The sequence below is a fragment of the Electrophorus electricus genome, chromosome 4 (genome assembly GCF_041902795.1).
Source record: "Electrophorus electricus isolate QZ-2024a chromosome 4, ASM4190279v1, whole genome shotgun sequence".
In the NCBI taxonomy this organism is placed as follows: Eukaryota; Metazoa; Chordata; class Actinopteri; order Gymnotiformes; family Gymnotidae; genus Electrophorus; species Electrophorus electricus.
The window spans coordinates 38,523,805-38,542,500 of record NC_137500.1 but is presented as its reverse complement, the minus strand read 5'-3'; the positions used below and the strand labels follow the sequence as shown (position 1 = coordinate 38,542,500).

The 18,696-nt window shown below is 39.5% G+C and overlaps 3 protein-coding genes across 12 annotated transcripts in view; 1 reads left to right on the top strand and 2 right to left on the bottom strand.

Annotated features, from left to right (window-relative positions):
- Nucleotides 1–4,576, bottom strand: part of tlk1a (tousled-like kinase 1a) — a 34,891-nt gene extending 30,315 nt beyond the window's left edge. For 2 of the 4 annotated variants that reach the window (XM_035520801.2, XM_081713691.1), the window contains exons 1-2: nt 4,415–4,575; nt 4,020–4,154 (exon numbers count right to left, since the gene is read on the bottom strand). The gene's annotated coding sequence lies outside the window, so the exon portion shown is untranslated. Of the gene's footprint in view, nt 1–4,019; nt 4,158–4,414 lie in introns of all 4 variants that reach the window. The other 2 variants (XM_081713690.1, XM_081713689.1) reach the window with 2 other exon arrangements.
- Nucleotides 4,577–5,970: 1,394 nt separating this feature from the next.
- mettl8 (methyltransferase 8, methylcytidine) lies at nt 5,971–13,714 on the bottom strand. Of its 2 annotated transcripts, XM_027021885.3 has the most exons (10): nt 13,576–13,714; nt 12,219–12,390; nt 11,915–12,006; nt 11,442–11,785; nt 11,228–11,277; nt 9,994–10,054; nt 9,046–9,185; nt 7,786–7,892; nt 7,106–7,171; nt 5,971–6,408 (listed from the first exon to the last, which is right to left on the bottom strand). In XM_027021885.3, the coding sequence occupies exons 2-10, from the start codon at nt 12,362–12,364 to the stop codon at nt 6,233–6,235; spliced, it is 1,182 nt and encodes a 393-aa protein (XP_026877686.2). In that variant the 5' UTR covers nt 12,365–12,390; nt 13,576–13,714; the 3' UTR covers nt 5,971–6,232. The 2 variants fall into 2 exon arrangements, with proteins under 2 accessions (XP_026877686.2, XP_081569819.1); XM_081713693.1 differs by lacking the exon at nt 11,228–11,277 and having other exon boundaries at nt 11,641–11,785.
- On the top strand, nt 13,015–18,621 carry dcaf17 (ddb1 and cul4 associated factor 17). Of its 6 annotated transcripts, XM_035522939.2 has the most exons (14): nt 13,016–13,794; nt 13,880–13,983; nt 14,083–14,173; nt 14,679–14,815; nt 14,934–15,012; nt 15,101–15,190; nt 15,285–15,392; nt 15,525–15,630; nt 16,058–16,200; nt 16,950–17,059; nt 17,169–17,256; nt 17,438–17,521; nt 17,965–18,120; nt 18,226–18,621. In XM_035522939.2, exons 1-14 carry the CDS (start codon nt 13,612–13,614, stop codon nt 18,337–18,339), a joined length of 1,593 nt encoding a protein of 530 aa, XP_035378832.2. In that variant the 5' UTR covers nt 13,016–13,611; the 3' UTR covers nt 18,340–18,621. The 6 variants fall into 6 exon arrangements, with proteins under 6 accessions (XP_035378828.2, XP_035378832.2, XP_035378836.2 ...); XM_035522935.2 differs by having other exon boundaries at nt 13,015–13,794; nt 15,285–15,630; XM_035522943.2 differs by having other exon boundaries at nt 13,016–13,140; nt 15,285–15,630.
- The last annotated feature ends 75 nt before the right edge of the window (nt 18,622–18,696 follow it).

The window sequence follows — 18,696 nt, the reverse complement described above, 5'->3', positions numbered from 1 at the left end:
GTCATAAACTTCACAGAAACCCAGTTTCCCAGACTGCTTCACCCATATGCAGCCAATCAGGGAAGCTAACTTTGGAAAGTAAGAAATTAAAAATAGCTTGTGCTTGGCCACAGAACAGACTGGATTCAACTGAAATACTTGGTAATACTTGGCCCTTATCTACCTGGGTTGTTAAAAAAAGAGAGTGTTTCCCCCAGTTTTACTGAAGCTTCACCACAGAAACCTGGACTAAATAAGTCATGTAATCACTGTGCGTTTTAAGTATACTCTCAGCCTGATTACTTGGTGGGTCTAAGACACAACTCCTATCACGAGTGAACAAAACCTTCTAACCACATCACAGGGCCAAGGCAAACATTCATTTCACAAAATTCTTACTGTCTGCAGGATTATCACAAAATATTCAGCGATCTGAACATTACAGGCCACATTTACTATGATTCCAATATAAGCAGCCTTGTTTCTAAGGCATATGAAAGTTTCTAAGAATTCATGAATTCAGCAATTAGTGAAATTATACTATAAAATGCAGCTGATGTTAAAAAGGGACAGCAGAAGTGGTCTTCCAGAGGTCTCCATTCCACTTGCTTAGTGTACATCCTGCGCTACTGGTGTAATGACATTCACTGGGCAGAACGTTCAGAACAGAGAGGTTTCTTTCCTTTTTCCTTACAAAATTAAGTGTTACAGCATTGCCACACTGCTGCTTTGGCATCACTGTCATGCACAAGACTGGCCACTTTACTGTCACAGAAACATGACAATCAACTCCCAACTGGAGTATGAGATTTTATATGAGTTTTGGGGTTTTTTTGCTCTATTTGCATATGCCCCAATATTTCTTGTCAAATTGAGGATCTATAAAAAAAGTCAGTTTTCCAGCCATCAGTGTTATATATTTGCAGATAATTAGTCTGTGACATTATATTTATGTAGTATACCTATAAAGCACTTTATGTACTTCTGTGTAAAACCGTAAACTACCTCGTAGATGGGACTAGCTAAAAAAAAAAAAAGAATTTACCAGTGAAGCGGCTTGAAAGGCTGTCATTTTTTTTCTTTTTCAAAATAAAAGGATGTGAAGCATCATGTCTCGGTGCAAGAGAAAGACAAAGAGCATGAACATGTCAGAAATTCAAATAAATGTAAGAAACAATATTGATATTAATATTGCCATATTAATAAATTTAGCTTGACGTGTGGTATTCAAAAGAAAACTTCTGATAAAAACACAAGCACCAATTTAAAAAGATAACACTATAGTTTTTAACATTGCATGTTCAAAGAGAGCTGGATAACGCTTGTTTATAAAATTTCTGCCAGACCTTTCTGTTTAGCAAGCAAACTTAGCAGCAGCACTGAAGACCACTAAGCTTTCAACCAATCTGACTGCATCCAACGATCTGACCACTTCCTGAGTGTGCCCTAGTTCCAAATGGGAAAATAATTTATGCTAATGAATGCATTACCCTTTACATATAGTTAAGTCTACAATTGATCATAGATATGCCAATCCCATATCTGTGGTCTAAAGAAATACATGTGATGGTACCTAATTTTAGGTTTTGCATCATGAAATATATAAAATTAAGGCACTATAAAATTAAGCAATTAAGGAAATTATTAATCAGGTGGAAATAATTTGGCTGAATCAACTAAATTGTGAGTTTATCACATTTGTGAATCAGGTAAACATGTAAAACATAGCTATATATTTAGGGAATAAGGACACTTTTCCCCCCGACAATATGATTTGGGTGTATTAAACCAAGACTTTAAACCAAGACTCAAAGGCATCCATGTCTATAGTACGAGTTGTAAATATGCAAATGGATGAATCTCTGTAGTGAATGCTTTACTGAAATTATCCAGCACTGTCTGGCTGGCAGTGGTACTTTCAACCAGACTTAGCCCACACTCTCTGTGGAGCACGAGGAGCCAACATGGATGCCCCAGACACTAAGCCTGAAACAAAATGGCAGTGCAAAGATCAGCAGTGTTATCAGGCTTGCGGACAAACAGGCTGAAGATGGCGGTGAGAGTCATCAGGAGAGTTAGCGGCAGGAGCAGACGAGGAGGAGGCAGGCTGCAGACTCATGCTGTAACAGCGCAGGAGAGAGGACATCCTACAAGAGTCATAAATTATTCAGTCTGCTTTCAAAACAATTGGTGATTAGGGGGGGACTTACTGGTGATAAAAAAAATAAAGATTTAGCTGGGTAGGGTCTTTAAAGGCTAGGTGATTTACATTTAATGCATTTTCTTAAGTAACAGTGAAGAGAAAAAAAAAGTACATCTGTACATCTGAGTGGAGTGTAGGAATAGTAATCCCCACCCCCTACTAGTTAGGAGGCATCAATTCCTTGACATTCTGTATAGGTTCTCAGTGCACACACAGGCACCAATTTTAAGCCCCTGCGTAGGGAAGCGGTTGAACCCTTAGAATGCAGTGGATGTCATTTTAGCTCTCTGTGCACTTCAGCAGAGCAGTGTGTCCACCTGTTTATGACACACACACACACACACACACACACACACACACACACACACTTACCCTTTTACATTCAAAATGCCCACCTTTTGCTTAGATACTGCATATATGGCCATTGCTCAACACAAAATGAACAGGCTGTGAAAGGGGCAAATGGATAATCTGTACATAATTTATAACCAACTATCTCAGTCAAACCTAAATAATTACGCAGCAACAACACAGATTTTATATTATATATATATTTATTTATTTATTTTACACACACACACATACATACACACACACACACACACACACACACACACACACACATACATTTAAGGGACCCATCTGACTTTAAATGTGGAATGGTCAATCTGCAGAACAATAGCACTGCCAAACATCTGCAGAACAATAGCACTGCCAAAGTCAAAAGTGAACTCCCTAAGCAATACCCAGATTACCATATCACCAAAATCCCATGTAGTCTATAACTCATACAGTCCCTATAATAAATCCCTGCTCATTAAGTCCAATACCTATTCAGTGGTCTTTAGTCAATTTACAGAGGGAAATGTTATTAAGCCTTCAATGAGCCAAAATGATCTAAATGAAAACGGCGGCATCGTTACAATGTCAATTACTGGTTCCTTACAAGAACTGTTCGTCCTTATACAATACACGGTCAATTCAGAAGAAGTTGAAAACCTGGCGATCCCTTTACCAAAACAACAAGTGTGAGCAAAACGATTTCCAAACAAGTGCTGAGCGAGTGTGTGCCAGCGATCACTAATGCATCGTGCCAAAAAAGTAGATTACCAGTGTGTGCGAGTGTTTTTCCAAAGCAACACCCCATGATAGTGACAGTAGCATGGCACTCCATGTGTGAGCTTGCAAGGCGCAGTTTAGTCCTGCATTAAAACCACAAGTTGCCATCTGGACTCCGTGCCAAAACACGGCAAAGGAGCGCACAAGTAAGACACTTATTGACAATAATCGGTTCATTAAAGTCAATCGCTCACCGAAAAAAAGTTGTACGGGATATATCGGAGAAAAGTCTCCACAAAACAACCACAGGTCCTCCATGATGTCAAAGACCCGACCCTTTTATCATCAGACATCTTAGCACACTCAGCCTGGCCAACTAACGTTAATCCGACTGTTCCCAAGTCCGACTCTTGTTCGGAAGCGGTAAAAACTACACCTAAAACGATCGTTTTTTCCCCCCATTTTGCGATCCATTTTCGTTTGAGTGCAAAAACCGGGCCGACCAAGAGGAGTGCCAAATAAAGTGTTTATAGGCAAAGCCAGTCGGCGGATGGTTTTGACTTGATAGTCCACATCAAGCAGACACCTAGGAGCTGCACTGTAGTACAGTACAAGCTAACAGGCTAATATGCTAACGGGCTAACCCGCTAGCCTCCAGCACCCACCATGGCCTCTCGGCGTAACACGACTCAGGACAGGATTTTTCAGTCACCCACAGCAAAAACACTCCGCGAAAACCAAAGCCCGCACCCGCAGGAGTGAACCCGCCGTACCGTACCTGGCTCGGCCTTAGAGAGTGCCGCGAGGTGTTGCCGATAAAGCAACCTCGGTGTTGGGGACGTGGAGCGCTGGGACCAAGATGGCGGCCCCTCCAAACTTCCACCACTTCCAGTTACTTTGGACAGGCATCAAGCTACTTTTTGGAAGGAGAAAGCAAACATAAATCTGCCGTCACCGACAACGAATCTGTTTTTTTCCACAGTACATCGATGCAACAAATGAACAAAATTTACTCTTGCATATGCATGCATGCATGCATGCATGCATGCATGCATATATGCATATATATATATATATATATATATATATATATATATATATATATATATATATATAAATAATCTTATTTATTTATTTTTATTTTTTTGCAAAATCAACATTTTGGACACAAACCTTCATCGCCCTCTGCAGTGGGTCCAGTAAGCCTTGCGAACAAAACGAGCTTAAAACGAGCTTAAAACGAAAAGCCCCAGCAGTCCGCCTGTGGAAAGACTACGGGGTAGGCGAGCAGCTTCTCCGAACAGCGTTACCGATGAAGAGATCGGGGAGGCGATCCGAAAGCCCGTGACGTAGTACTGTAAACATCTCTTACATCACACACATATTATATTGAATATTTAACACGTTGTCTGTGTTTGTCGGTCGTACGCTGAGCCCCGCAGGTTCATCTCTTTGCATGCTTGCCAAAAGATTGCAGATCCATCAAATCTGTGTTATGGACTGCGGGATATAACTTGCAACGGTTACAAATGCAGTAGATTGACATTTTGCAAACAAATATACTGCTGATCGCTTTCACAGTAAAGCGGAGCATTTTCTTTTGAAAGAAGGAAAAACTAAAGAAGAATTGGTGTAGGCTTAGATCCGTGGAATTGTGGGTTCCTATCTTAAGGCAGGAGTTCTGTAACCACTTTTTACAAGAGCCTGGTCCAACATGAACTATTACCACGACCTAAGACGAACTGTACTCCACACACATTTAAGAGGTCTGGAAAACCGATATATCCCAGCTCCTAAAATTATAACTCTGCTCATAACGTCTGTCTGCCATTCGAGCTACTGCATCGACATGAATGTGAAACCGAGAATTATGCCTCCCTTCCCCAAAAATATCACATAAACGCTACATTTCGAGTAGTCTCTCATGATCGCGGTGATATTAAACACCAACTTGGACACTAAAAATACTAAAATCCTGTAGGCAGTTAGTAGAAGACACAAAGATCAGAGAGGCCTGGAAGAGACAAAGAAATGCACAGTTGTCTTTTGACTGGTTCTAGCATGTTTTGCATCTTTTAACGTATTTGCTGAGTATAAATGTGCAATGATTTAAAAAAGAAGCTACCTCCATTTACTACTAGCCCTACCCCCACCCACCAAAAAAAATAAATAATAATAATGCCAAAACATAAAATGTAAAGCAAGTAAAACTGAACAATAAATTCTTTGACTGAAGCTGGAATCATATTTTTTACATTCTCCTTGTTTTTTTTTATCACAAACATTCAAACTTAAGATGCTTACTTGATGGAACACAAGTGTAAGAAAGTCGGGCTCTGAGCCATTTCTTGACAGTAATTGTAAGTATACAGTTTTGACGTAAACGTAATACCCAAAAAAGGCACTGTGGCTTTAAAGAAGAAAAAAGCTTATATAATTATTCCACTCATTTTTCATAATGTTTTCTAATTATGGCTCGAGTTTGTCTTTACAAGAGCTTCTCAACACTTTTGTGCCATGTGTGCTAAGGTCAAGTTTCAGTATATAGTGCTTCACCAATCTAATAAATGAACAGTTGCTTTGTATGTCAGCGGAAAGCAAAAACAATGCAGTGTCAGCATCAAGCCATGTCACACACAACAACCCACACAGCTATTAAACGAGCACCCTCGACACCCGCTCCGTTTTTATTTACTATTATTCTTTTAATTCACAAAAATCAGGCAACAAAGGTGGAATGAGAATTTATTAGAATGTGCATCTTCTGGGAAATAGCAATGTATTTGGGGAAAAACAAGTTCAAGAATTCCCAAACTCAACTTTTTAATAATCCAATTTCCTGTCATCTCTAATTACCAGCTGGGGGTAAGTCATCTCTGTTAATACCGACTCAGTCATCAGCACTCACGGATAGGAAAATATACCGTTCTGTTCTCTCTTATGCCACAATCGATCTATTTCCATACACCCGATCAGCGTGAGCAGTGTTGGCTAATGTGGCCAGTGGTCAGTGTTTGAAGGCCCATGCTCTAGAGACTTCCGGTATTTGCTCTGTGTCCACACTCTGTGCATCATCACTTTCTTTCTTCGGTTCACCTGAAGCCTTCTGTCCTCGAGGTTCTGAACTTCCTCCAAACCAGCGTCGGTGAACAACTGACTGACTTCATCTGCAGACACAACAGAGGCCCCCGTGTCTACTCAGTGTCGCACGCTCAGTCAGTATGTAAACAGATCCGAAGGAATGGTCTAGGGAAATGAAACACACTACTTTCCCACTTGCCCCAGCTGCATTTTATCAGCCACGACGTGCTTGTTGTCCGTGTTTGTCTTTAGTTTGGCAGTGGCGCTGAAGGGTTAATTAGCTAATCAGTAATGGACCTTTATGACCTCCACAGAGTTTTAGGCAACCTGTACACACTTGCTTCAAGCAACATCATTTAGTATCTAATACATAAACCAAATGTTTTCATAAAGTAGCAAAATAATGTCAAATCAAAAGTAGAAAAAGATAATATTTTTGGACCATGTACTTCTATTAACTGGTATAGGTACCAGCATGTCATGCAGTGACAAACCATCAATGGTTAGAGATTATTACTACATTATTTGTTGACTAGGATAGTCTCATAGCTCCATTGCAAAAGCAAGGAGGTACAATATGGAAAACAAATACGTCTTTGCTGATCAAATACACTTGAGGAAGAAAAGAAAAATGAGTGTAAATTAAATTCTTTCCCATTCCTTTAAAACCTCTTTCAGGAACTGCAGTCCAATAATATCAGAGCTAATCAATGGGTGTGGTTTTTACTTCAGCCATTCCCAATATGGGCTTTAAACTTTTAAAGAATGCTTCAGTTGTGTTACCTTTTGTAAAGAAATACACACAGGTTCCATCTTGTCGCATGTAGAAATTTTCTGACAAACACTGACCTGCAGGAGTAGAATGTTGCATCTGTAAAACTCATCTGTGTGCGTGAGCCTAATAGCAGAGTTTGCTTGCATAACTCTCTTATATTTAAGTTAAATTCTAATGAGATTCATTAAAACAGACATCCTGCCTTCCAATTTTACTGGAAGGATAAGGTGGGGCTGGTCTGTGGTAAAGCCTACAATGTTATTTTCACTTTGCAGATAAGAGATGGTTAAATGTCCAGAGAAAGTGTGTGTGTGTGTGTATGTGTGTGCAGGTGGCGGATGGGTGGGATTCAGTCATTTGGTTCTCTTAGTTTTATTCCTTCTCTTTCCTCTCCAGCATTATGGCGTAAAGGGAGTTACGTGATATCCCAGGCACTTCAAATTCAACCGCAGGGAACTACAACAGTAGCAACAGTATTGCACCATAATACAAACATTTGTCATGTCACATCTCGTATGCAATGTAAATTAAAAATGCCATTAGACAAACCTACTTTAACTATGTATGAGGTCTCCTATAAAAGCTCTCAAGCAGCTTTTATTTAACAGGGTAAATAACATTTTAAAGGACCAAACTAGCATTTCATCTATGACAAAAAATAAGAAATGTAATAAAAAAAATAGAGTACCTCTTTTGAATCGCAGCTGTGATAGATCATATCTGCCATAGTCTCTGAACAGGATGGTTCCACCATGCTTCAGGTAGACAGCCAGGCGATTCAGCACTTCTTGCATCCTATTGGTACCAGAAAAAGCCAAAAGAAGGAAAACGAAGACAGACGAGGTAGAGATTATTTATATGGTCTATTTCATAAATGAACATATAAGGGCTTAAACACAATTTCACATTTTATTCATTATTAAAAACTAATTCAGTTTCCATTTTAGTACACTCAATTACCTGCTCGTAAAGAGGCTGATAATTAAAATTAAATCTGAGTCCTTCAGCTTGGCCATGAGAATGGCCTTGGCCCATGGCCAGAGTTGTTAAATAAACCTTTATGTAAGGTTAGTAAGCATCATCATGTTGCTTAATGAGCTGTCCACAGTCTATCATGTGCAAAGACAAAAAAAACAAAAAACCCTGTCACAATAAATGTTCAAATCCACATTAACAGAGGAAAGTGACATTTAAGATGATAATATTGTGCTCATCTTCACAGTAGACAGAAGCACAAACACAGTGCCAACAAGTAAAAATGGCTTTTAAGGCAGTGTGAGTGCTAGTGAACTGAGGAGAACCACTGCCATGATGCCAGGCAGTCTGCTGTAGGCTTGTCTGGCTGCACTTAATTGGTAATGAATCATAAATACATAAGGGCTCGGGCAAAATATGTAAACCGACAGTGACGAACATTCACACAGGGCAGAATTTTCCAGAACATCTCTGAAGCAGTGGAGTTAGGTGTCTGAAGCCTCCACACAGAGCATGGGCAAAGAAGGAAATGTTGATATGCAATAATGGTAATACTGGAACCACCACTGAAGATGACAAAATATTAAGGTACAAATGTTTATCATTTGGCCACATCAATTGTGTACAAATGATTTGTATAACCAGGTCAGAATAATGTGAAGTGAGTATTCCCTTTGGTTCACCAAAGTGTCTTTTACACCCATCCCATGGCAACAACCCAGAGACTGACATCAGAAACAGTGACAGAAATACTGAGAGGTGGTTTCAGGGGTCAGTGAGACAAAAAGCAAGGTCAGGTATAGCAGTAATCAGTGAGTACATGTTCTAGAAGAGAGTAGAGCTCTACAATTTGGTCAGAAAAGGAGCATAACACAGTGTCCATAACACAGAAAAGGCGCGTGTAGCAGTGGGTGATGGATAAGCTTACGTCCACGTCTACTGTGTTCTAACCCTCCACACCTGCACATCTTACCTTCCAGGGTGGATGGAAGAGAGCACGAAGACCAGGAGAATAATATCCAGACTCACGGGAGGAAATGGAAACAGGGAAGCACCATCACAAACATCCTGCACAAATGCGTGGCACACTGCTGGATCATAGTCTGGGTGCTCCTATAGGGTGACCAAAAAGACAACTCCAGTGAAAAATGTGCAGTTCTACTCCTGGAACATGGAACTGTCCTCGGCAGGAGGGCCGAGCTCCGGGCACAGGTTCAAAACTTCCTTTGGGTCTTACTATTTACGTGTAGCTAGACCTGTGGTACGTCAATTACAATTACTAAATAGTAACAGATGAGACTCTAGCAATGTTGTTATAACTGAATAACATACACTAATTCATTTAAATTACTTTTCAAATGTCAACTGCATTATGATGCTTAAAACATGGTAATAAAGAAATGATCAACAACCATCCACATCAGAGAAATCCTGGTATACATGAATCCTGGTATGCCATCATGTGTGCTGTTTTTTTGAGGTTATATTGGCTTGGGAGAAGAAAGAAATTCCACATTGAAACAATTGCAATGCTTTTATTTTTTTGTTCACGTTACAGTGCTTGTGCTCATGTTCTCTGTTTGTTTGTTCGGGACTACATTTCCCTACTACTGTGCAATCTAACGTATTCATAGTGTACTGGCAGCCTGCTGCTGCCATTTGATAAAAGCCTCTGCATTCTGACAGCATCAAATATCCAGCAGGCCAACAAGACACACACAGACACGGCAGCCATTTTGACTGACTGATGTACTGTCAGCAAAATGGATGGGGACCGAACAAAATGAAGGCTGGGATGAGCAACCGTTGTCCTTCTGTGTAAATGACGTGTGTTTCACTGCATTGGTTACATCTGAATTCATGTTAAATAAAATTTGAAATTCCATTGAAAAATGTAAAAAAAAATGTGGAAGTTAGTCACCTTGACAAGCTGGATCGCTCGAGAAGAGAAGTCGAAGCAGTAGAGGAATGCATCACTGCCCCTGAAAAACCCCACAAATATCTTACACTTATTCGCTTAACAGTGATCTAACATTCAGTCTAATGATTTTCTTACAAAGCAAAACTAATTATTGTTATTTTAAAAATGGTTTAAAATGTGATTGTCATATTGTTTTCCAATAATTGATTGGCAACATTGCAACAGAAGATCAATTAGTCTTTTGCATCCAGTATTGATCAGCAACCTGCTGTAGCCCACCACACCTCCACCCGATGTCCCCTCCTGTAGCGCACCACACCTCTACCACCAGCTAACCATTTCTCCGTTGCCCTTAATGGACATTCTCTTGCGGGATGTGTCTCGGACACGTGCACACCATTGGGACAAGACTAGGACCTCTAGAAAGTTGGACTGGCATTAATTGCTTATTTATTTTCATTTTTTAGTTATTTTTCTCTTAAAATTGTCAATATTGTGGTGACCGTTGTCAGCCAGAGAAGCATGGGCCCCCCTTTGAGTCTTGGTTCCTCTCAAGGTTTCTTCCTCGTGTTCTAGGGAGTTTTTCCTTGCCACTTTCACCCTCGTCTTGCTCACTGGGGGCTTGGACACAGGCATTTGTAAAGATGCTTTGTGACAATATCTGCTGTAAAAAGTGCTATAGAAAAACCAGGGTCATTATAACCATACATATAAAGACTTTTTTGTTATGTTAAAGACCATTTTTATGTATTGGACCAAACCAGATGAAGACAGATGAAAAGCCACTTTAGAAACAATGGGGGATAGTGTAACAAATGTTGGTTTGTGACTCGCATTAAATGTTGCCAACCAATTCAGGATTACTTTATGATAAATTCATGTTTAACGCTTAAAATGAAGTCCTAAACATCATTTCAAAAATTTCAATATGCTGTTTTACATTTCTACAAAGTGCTCACTGTGTAAAGAACATGAACACACCCAAATGCTGTTTGTCTTAGTTCACACAATGCAATCATACCTGTTCGTTATAGTTTAACCTATGTAATAACAACACATTTATTGGTGAACCTTTCCTAAGCTCACAACACTGCAGACTATATATATATATATATATATATATATATATATATATATATATATATATATATATATATATAGAGAGAGAGAGAGAGAGAGAGAGAGAGAGAGAGAGAGAGAGAGAGAGAGAGAGATGATTGGCTCCTTTTTCAACCTGAGGGCATTGATGATGGGGAATACACTGTTGCCTGTGCCACAGCCAACCTGCACCAAAAAATACACCAACAATTTTACCAACATGTAAACAATTTACCAAAGTAAATAAAAAACAATAATGATGAAATTGTTCTTTAACTGTTCTCAACCTTAAATATGACTCTCTCATGACTTTATTTAGTCAAAACAAGACAGTATGAAAACCCAGTAACCTCCAGTATCCTGAATGAAGCATGTTGCCCAGGGTAGGCAGTAACGGACTGAGGTTTCACTACAGAGTCGTAAGCAGACTGCTGCTGCTCCTCTCTGATCACATCATGGCTGTTAGTGAGGGAGTCTTCCTGCTGGTCTCCTCTGCTGGTCTGCTCACGGACCCTGGTCTCAGAACACACCATCCCCTCACCTACTTGCCTCCTTGGGGGATGTCGAACCTCACAGCCCTGGGGCAAGAGCTCCGGGAACTCAGAGAAAAGCCATTGTCGATTTTTGAAGAACTTGTTTTGATGCATCTCGTAAAATTCATTCCAATATTTGTTAGCCTCCCTGTCATACCTGACTGGAAAGCACAAAACATCTTAAAACTGGACAAACTGGTTTGTATACTACAAGCTTCAACCTATGTTCATACATTTCTTCGGTTATTCTAAACAAGAATCCAAACATGATTAGCTTGGAATGATCTTACCTTGCTCTTCTACTGGGATTCGCTCTCTGGAATTCTCTTCTGCTTTTTCCCTGGCCTTTTGCATCTGCTCTGGTGACCACTGAACGTGATCCCTAACACAGTAACACAAACACCAGAATCACCCTTGTCAGCTAATCAAACCAGTAGTTGACCTCTTGTCTTACAGATCTTGAGACTATAAATAAAGGGGACAGAATAAGTCAATGTTTTTTTGTTTTGTTTTTCCGGACAAACTGTCCTATACCACACTTTATTATGGTCTATAACTGAATTAAAGTGATGAAATGCAACAGGACAGGCATACCACATGTTATGCTGGAAGACATCATCAGGGTTGGTGAGAATCCGGGCACCAAGGGGTGCAGGAGGACTTCCACTCTGGAGTCTGCAGGGGATGCATCCAACTCTGTGGATCACAGCCGATGCTGTGAACTTCAACAGTCTTCTCATTGCCTGCTTTTATTTGATCATGAGAGCTGTGAACAATCATGGTTCAAGATATAAATCTCTGTGTATAATCCTGAATTCTAATATTGTCCTTTAACCAATAAAACAGAGCAAATATACAAATATACAATTACTTCCCTTAATAATATAGTAAAAACATGGAATGGACATTACAGAAAGCAGCACTTCATAATACAGAACATGCATTAATATATTTGCTATGTCCTTTTATAGCATAAAAGTTAGCAGAGCACTTTCTAGAGCTGCACCCATGGTGAACATCAGACATCAAGCTGCTGACTATTAATACTCTAATTTTAAAATATATAAGCCATATATTTATCCTATTCAACTATTATGTGTATCCTTGACTTTAGTGATTTCATCAATTGTCTATTTAAAGGTTGTTTGTGAGAAATCAAAACTTTCACTTCAAGTACCTTGTAGTGCATTTGTTTTTTAACTTTTTTAAATAATCTGATTTGTTTTTATTGGTGGCATCTTTAATTTAATAAATGAGATGCAGTTAAATAACAACTGCACAGCCAAAGAATAACCAACATATCAAACATTAAAGAAAGGTAAACAAAGACCTCCACTCTGGTGTTTACGAGCGCCACAGCACCATGGCGACGGGTCGAGACGCGCGGGGCATTGTGGGACAGCCCTTCTGAGAGTTTCTGAGGCGAAGGCGCCGAGCTCGTCTGCGCCGCTTTAATGCTTCAGCCAGTTTTATCCGTTTCCCAAACGCTTGACCGGACTAGCTCCGTAACCAGCAGGTAGCTAGCTTAGATGGCTGCAGCCTTGCTACGGTAATGTTTTTGTAGTTGGTTATTGTAATATCTAGTTAGCTAGGTTAGCTACACCGCACGAACTAGCTAGACTGCTAGCAGCTAAAGTAGCTAACGCTAGTGTAAGCAGCCTATTCAGCACAACCGCTTTTCTCAGATAGGTTAGCTAATCTAGATCATTACACTTACCATCACATGTGGTGTTTGTTTACAGCGAGTAAACAAATTTAGCTGTTTTGCTATTTATTTGCTAGCTGACCAGTTTAGCCGAGCATTTAGCGTAAGATACCCTATTAGCTAGCTGACGTTATGTGTTTCAGCCATCCCGTAGCTAGCTATTAGGCCACTAACCGGCGGGGAAGTAAATGGGGACACGACAGGATTCGTAAGAGAGTTTAATTTTTAAAAGATTCGGTAATATACCTCACTGCACGTCGCTGGCCAGTTTAAATCGTCTTAATGGTGTCAACGTCGTCCTCCGTGTGTTTGGACCGGCCGACTCCTCATATGCGCCCCCTTGCGAGAACTCGGCACAGGAACGCTTGCGCCGCTTTAGCCTTGAGGTGGAGAGGGATAACCTCCAATGACTTTGGTACATTACTTGGGAGCAACCTTAGAATCCTAAAGAGTATTATTCTCCAGGTATTTGTAGGGCAAGTTCTCTAAGATTTAACTTTATTTTCCATGCTGTAGTATACTTGGTTGATCGTTCCTCTTGCTTCTGTAGGAGGGTACGGGATTCGCAAAGGTTTGGATGAAATCTTCCAAGTCCCTTATTTCATATGAAAGTGGAAGAATATACTTTGAGAATTACAGATGCTGTTACAGCAGGTAAACTATTACACAAGGTTGCTGCTGTCGCCATTGATCATCACAATATAGTGGCCTATGTTTCCTTTTCCTGTATTTTAAGTTCATAATGAATTGCAGCCTAACACCTCAGCCACAGCTGCTGTACGAGTTACCAAAACAGAGTAAAGCTGAGAAGATTGAGGATTCCTTATTATGCCAGTGTCCACTTGTAAGTGCCCTTTCGACAGTCTTGCATGATATAAAGAATATACATCTAATACGCAGAATGATAATGCTGTGAATAACTGTAATCATGATAAGATATATTTGTATCAAATTATATATACCTGGATTCACATATCCAGGTATATATAATTTGACACAAATATATCTTATCATGAGTGTGTGTGTGAATGTGTATGTATATAAATTTTATATATATATATGTATGTATGTATGTATATATATGTATGTATATGTATGTATGTATATATATGTATATGTATGTATATATATGTATATATATGTATATATATATGTATGTATATATGTGTATATATATGTGTATATATATATGTATATGTATGTATATATGTGTATATATATATATGTATATGTATATATGTATATATATGTATATGTATATATATGTATATATATGTATATGTATATATATATATATATATATATATATATATATATATATATATATAAATATATAAATATAATTACAGGATCATGTGCTCCCTCAAGCTTCAGAGCAGAAACCCAGCCTGCTAGCCCTAACAGCCAATAATTGGCTATATTGCCTTTCAGCAGACAATGGAGAAACTCTGCACAAAGTTTACCTCTCATCTCGTTTCAAATTCAGGTATTCTGCTTGTAACACCATGAAAACCATGTAGTGAGATCATTGTGATAATAGTCCAGGTTCTGAAACGATGGTTCCAGTAGTACTAACCTTTATGCCAACTTGTATGTCTTTGTAGATCACTGGGCTGGGACATCTCACAGGAAACATTTTATGTCAAATCCATTCAACACAAACAGACAGTGCAGGCACGACAGGTCAGACGTTTCTGATTCTTGTTTATTCAAATTTTTCATTCTGCTGTGGAACTGTAATGGGGACACGTACATTCTCTCTTTCCCTCAGGCTGGTGTTGAGAATAACATTCTTATGCATTTAGCCATATTCAAAGTCTTTCCTCTTGATGTTGTCGGAATGTTGGAGATCAACAAGAAAGTAAATTTTTTATTTTCTTATTTAATTTTAACTGGTTTATCAAAATAGTTAAAAGTTAATTTTGGAAATGATTGATGGTTTATGCTGTATTTAGGTCTTTGGCAAATCTACAGTTGATGTGCTTCTGTCTCAAGGAGTCCTAGCAGTGTCGCACAGCTCCAAATGCGTGAAGCTTTACAGTTTTGAATACATTGTGGAAAAGGTCTGGTACAGTATGCCAAAATGTAATGGTCATGTCATGGATATGAATGTAGGCATCTGTGTAATTTTGCTTGCTTGTGGGCATTTACCTTCTCAGCCTGTTGCTATTCTAGCTGCCATCATCTTGTTTCAGTTCAGGACTAGGGAGTTGGTTCTGGGAGAGCAGTGTGATTTATATGGTCCCAGAGGAACAGTGGGAGAAGCTCCCTATGGCATTCCAGTAAACATTCAGATCAAAGGTGGGTGGCCAGCATCTATAAGTGAGGTCTCTGTATTTACTGCACACTGGCCACTGATGCACTACGAAACCGCAGTGCGTGGTGTTAAATAGATATTCTCAAACCAGTCTTTTGGGTGCACAAGATGGTCTACAGTCTTACAGTCCTGGGTTGTGGGAGCTGGGTTATAAGAAAAATGTGGACCATCCGCTGTGTCCTGAGGACTGAGTTGAGAAACACTGGTGGAAAACATCTGTTAGAGAGGGCAGGACATTTTGCAGGCTTTTTCATTTTATGTTTTTTAATTTTTATATTTATTTTAAAACAACACTACAAATATACAGGCTAATCTTTGTAATTCTGCTCATAGTGCAGCTCTATCAGCATAGGCCCATATCTTTAGCATTAGTTCTCCTGTATCTTCCTGTATCTTCTTGCACTTCACCAGAATGCCCTCCTGTACTCTTCGAGGTCTCATACTTCGATAATGGCATCCAGATCGGAGGCCATCCCTGGCACTACATCCACACACCGAACCATAAGAGGCACAGGGGGACACACCACATCTGCTCCATCCGAGACGGCACGCTGGTAGATCTTTAAACATGTACAGCCCTGCGGGTTTACCATGAGGATTGGTAATCCATTCCAGAATAATCAGGCCATTCTTATAAAACCTTGGCATCTAATTGGGACAAAGTACACATTGCGTGAAAATTGGTGTTGGTGTTAACGGTGGAAAACACTCCGTGATTGTGGTTATAATGCTACGTGTAGACTCAGGTGGATGGTTAATGTGTCATTCCTGCTATAGAGAGACATTTGAACCTGTTTTAATGGTTTAGTTATTTGAAGTCTCTGTTGTGTTTGACCTGTGCAGCGAGTGAAAATAAACACCTGAGAGCACTTGGAGCATGTCAATAGCAGCAGCAAGCGTGTTTGACAGTAATTGTGGAGAAGCGTCTACCCACAGCATGTACACAGCCACAATGAAGGCTTTTGTACGGAGGTGGCTGAGCATGAAGCCATAACTATTGAAAGCAGAAGCAGAAGCGTCCCTTCAAAATTTAAGCAGAAATTAAAAAAGAGCATCTGATCAAAAAACTGCTAGAATGCTGCGGTACTTTAATTTCACTGATGAGCAGCAGAAATACTCTATAACTACAAAGCCCATACAGTGTTTGTAAGGGTCTGAGTCGAATATTTTCTTGCAAATTTACTTAGGATGTGTTTACATGATGTAAAAATTATGTCTATGTAATATTTGAACATTACTCAGTCGTGTATATATACTAAATTTTTTAAGCACATGTACCTCTGCCCTCTATCCTCGTAAACAGGCAAAAAATGGAGTTCAGGAGATGGATTGCGACTCACTGGAGGCCGACTGGATCTTCTTCCATCCTGATGACTCTGGCCGGATCATTCATGCTGGGCCCAGCACCATAAAGTGGGCCCAACTTAGTCTCCCACTACTGTTTCATACTGCTTTATGGATGAACTTGCTGGTTATGGTGATAGGACCCTATTTGGTTGCTTAGTTACCATCTCCTCTACAGGGTTCTGAATATCAAGACTGAAGCGGGCATCGACGCACACTACGAGGTGGTCCCTGATTTCTCCATCAGTGCTACCCGAGACAACAGTGTGAGTGTATTCACCTTAGATGTACTCTACATTTGATTCCTAGTTATATATATCTTGTACCTACATCTACTAACTCTGTTAGGAGCTGCATAAATTATACTCTTTTGCATTTCCACATTGACAATTGGCATATTATGCTAATGAATGCTTTGAATTTGAGGCATCTCTCTTGTGCCTGCAGCTGTACTCCCAAGTGACGGTGACATCATCAGGTCGCACAGTGAAGAGGAGGTTTCAGCAGCTAGATGACGATCCAGGGCAGGAGGTACGTACGTTGTCAGACACACACACTCAAATATATGTTTAACAAGTGCAAATATCCCAGTAGTGCAGTATTTCCTCACCAGAGGAGCTATTTCTAGAGAAATTCCAATTTAAGCTTGTTCTTTTAGATTACAGTTGAAAGTTAACAGCCAGCTGTATCAGTGGGTGTTGATTAGGTGCCACCATTGATGGTGCTATGTTGACGAGTTGCTTTGGGTCATTAGTTGTTGTCAGCAATTGTCCAAATTTAGTTAAATCTATATTGGAATTATCTTGTGTTGAGTAATATCACTTGAATTATTTGATAAGAGGAGAGTAAGGAAAAACCTAATAATAAGAAAAGCTCTTGCCCAAATATGCTGTATAAATATTGGGAGTGAAGTGCAGTCATACGAGGTACAAGTGTGCTTTCATTACATTGTGAGATGGTTTACTGTTTTGTAGACATTTAAGATGGTTAAGTACGAGGATGAGCTCGACCTATTGGCTATTGTGGATGTCAGTCACACAGAGGATGAGGGACAGGCCAATGTTCGTCTCCATGACAATAAAAATGGAGCATTAATGAAAAGAATATCCCTTAAGGAACCATGGGATGTGGTGAGTATTGGCTCCATTAATAATAATCACAGTGGTATAGCACATTTTTCGTACCGATGTCTTATCCTTGGCAGTGTTTCTAAAAAATAAAACATTCTCTTGCAGACCTACTGTCACGAAGTGCACTTTGACCGAGACACAGTCATCCACATTGAACAACAGAGGAACAACAACTTTTGCTGTCACGTTTATAAGATAAACCGAAGGAAAAACTTATGATTTGCACATGAATATTTCAGTCTTGTTTTAGCCTCTAGATCTTTGTAGCTGAGAACTATAAAAATGAGCAGTGACTGATATTTTTGTACTGTATTTCAAAAACAATACGTATGGTCTCAGATTTGTAAAAAAGTACCAGAACTGAAACTGAATTTTGGATTTGAAAGTAGATTGTTAAAGGTATTTCTCCGGATGTTTTGATTACTTATTGATGTCAGGTGTGCTCTTAAATAAAGTGCAGCACAAGCGTGCCTTAACCCAATAAATACATTGTAAAACATTGCCCGTAACGTTGTACACGATGTGGATTTTGCAATTATGCCTTGCGTAATAGTGGTGGATGTGGCAAGTTACAAA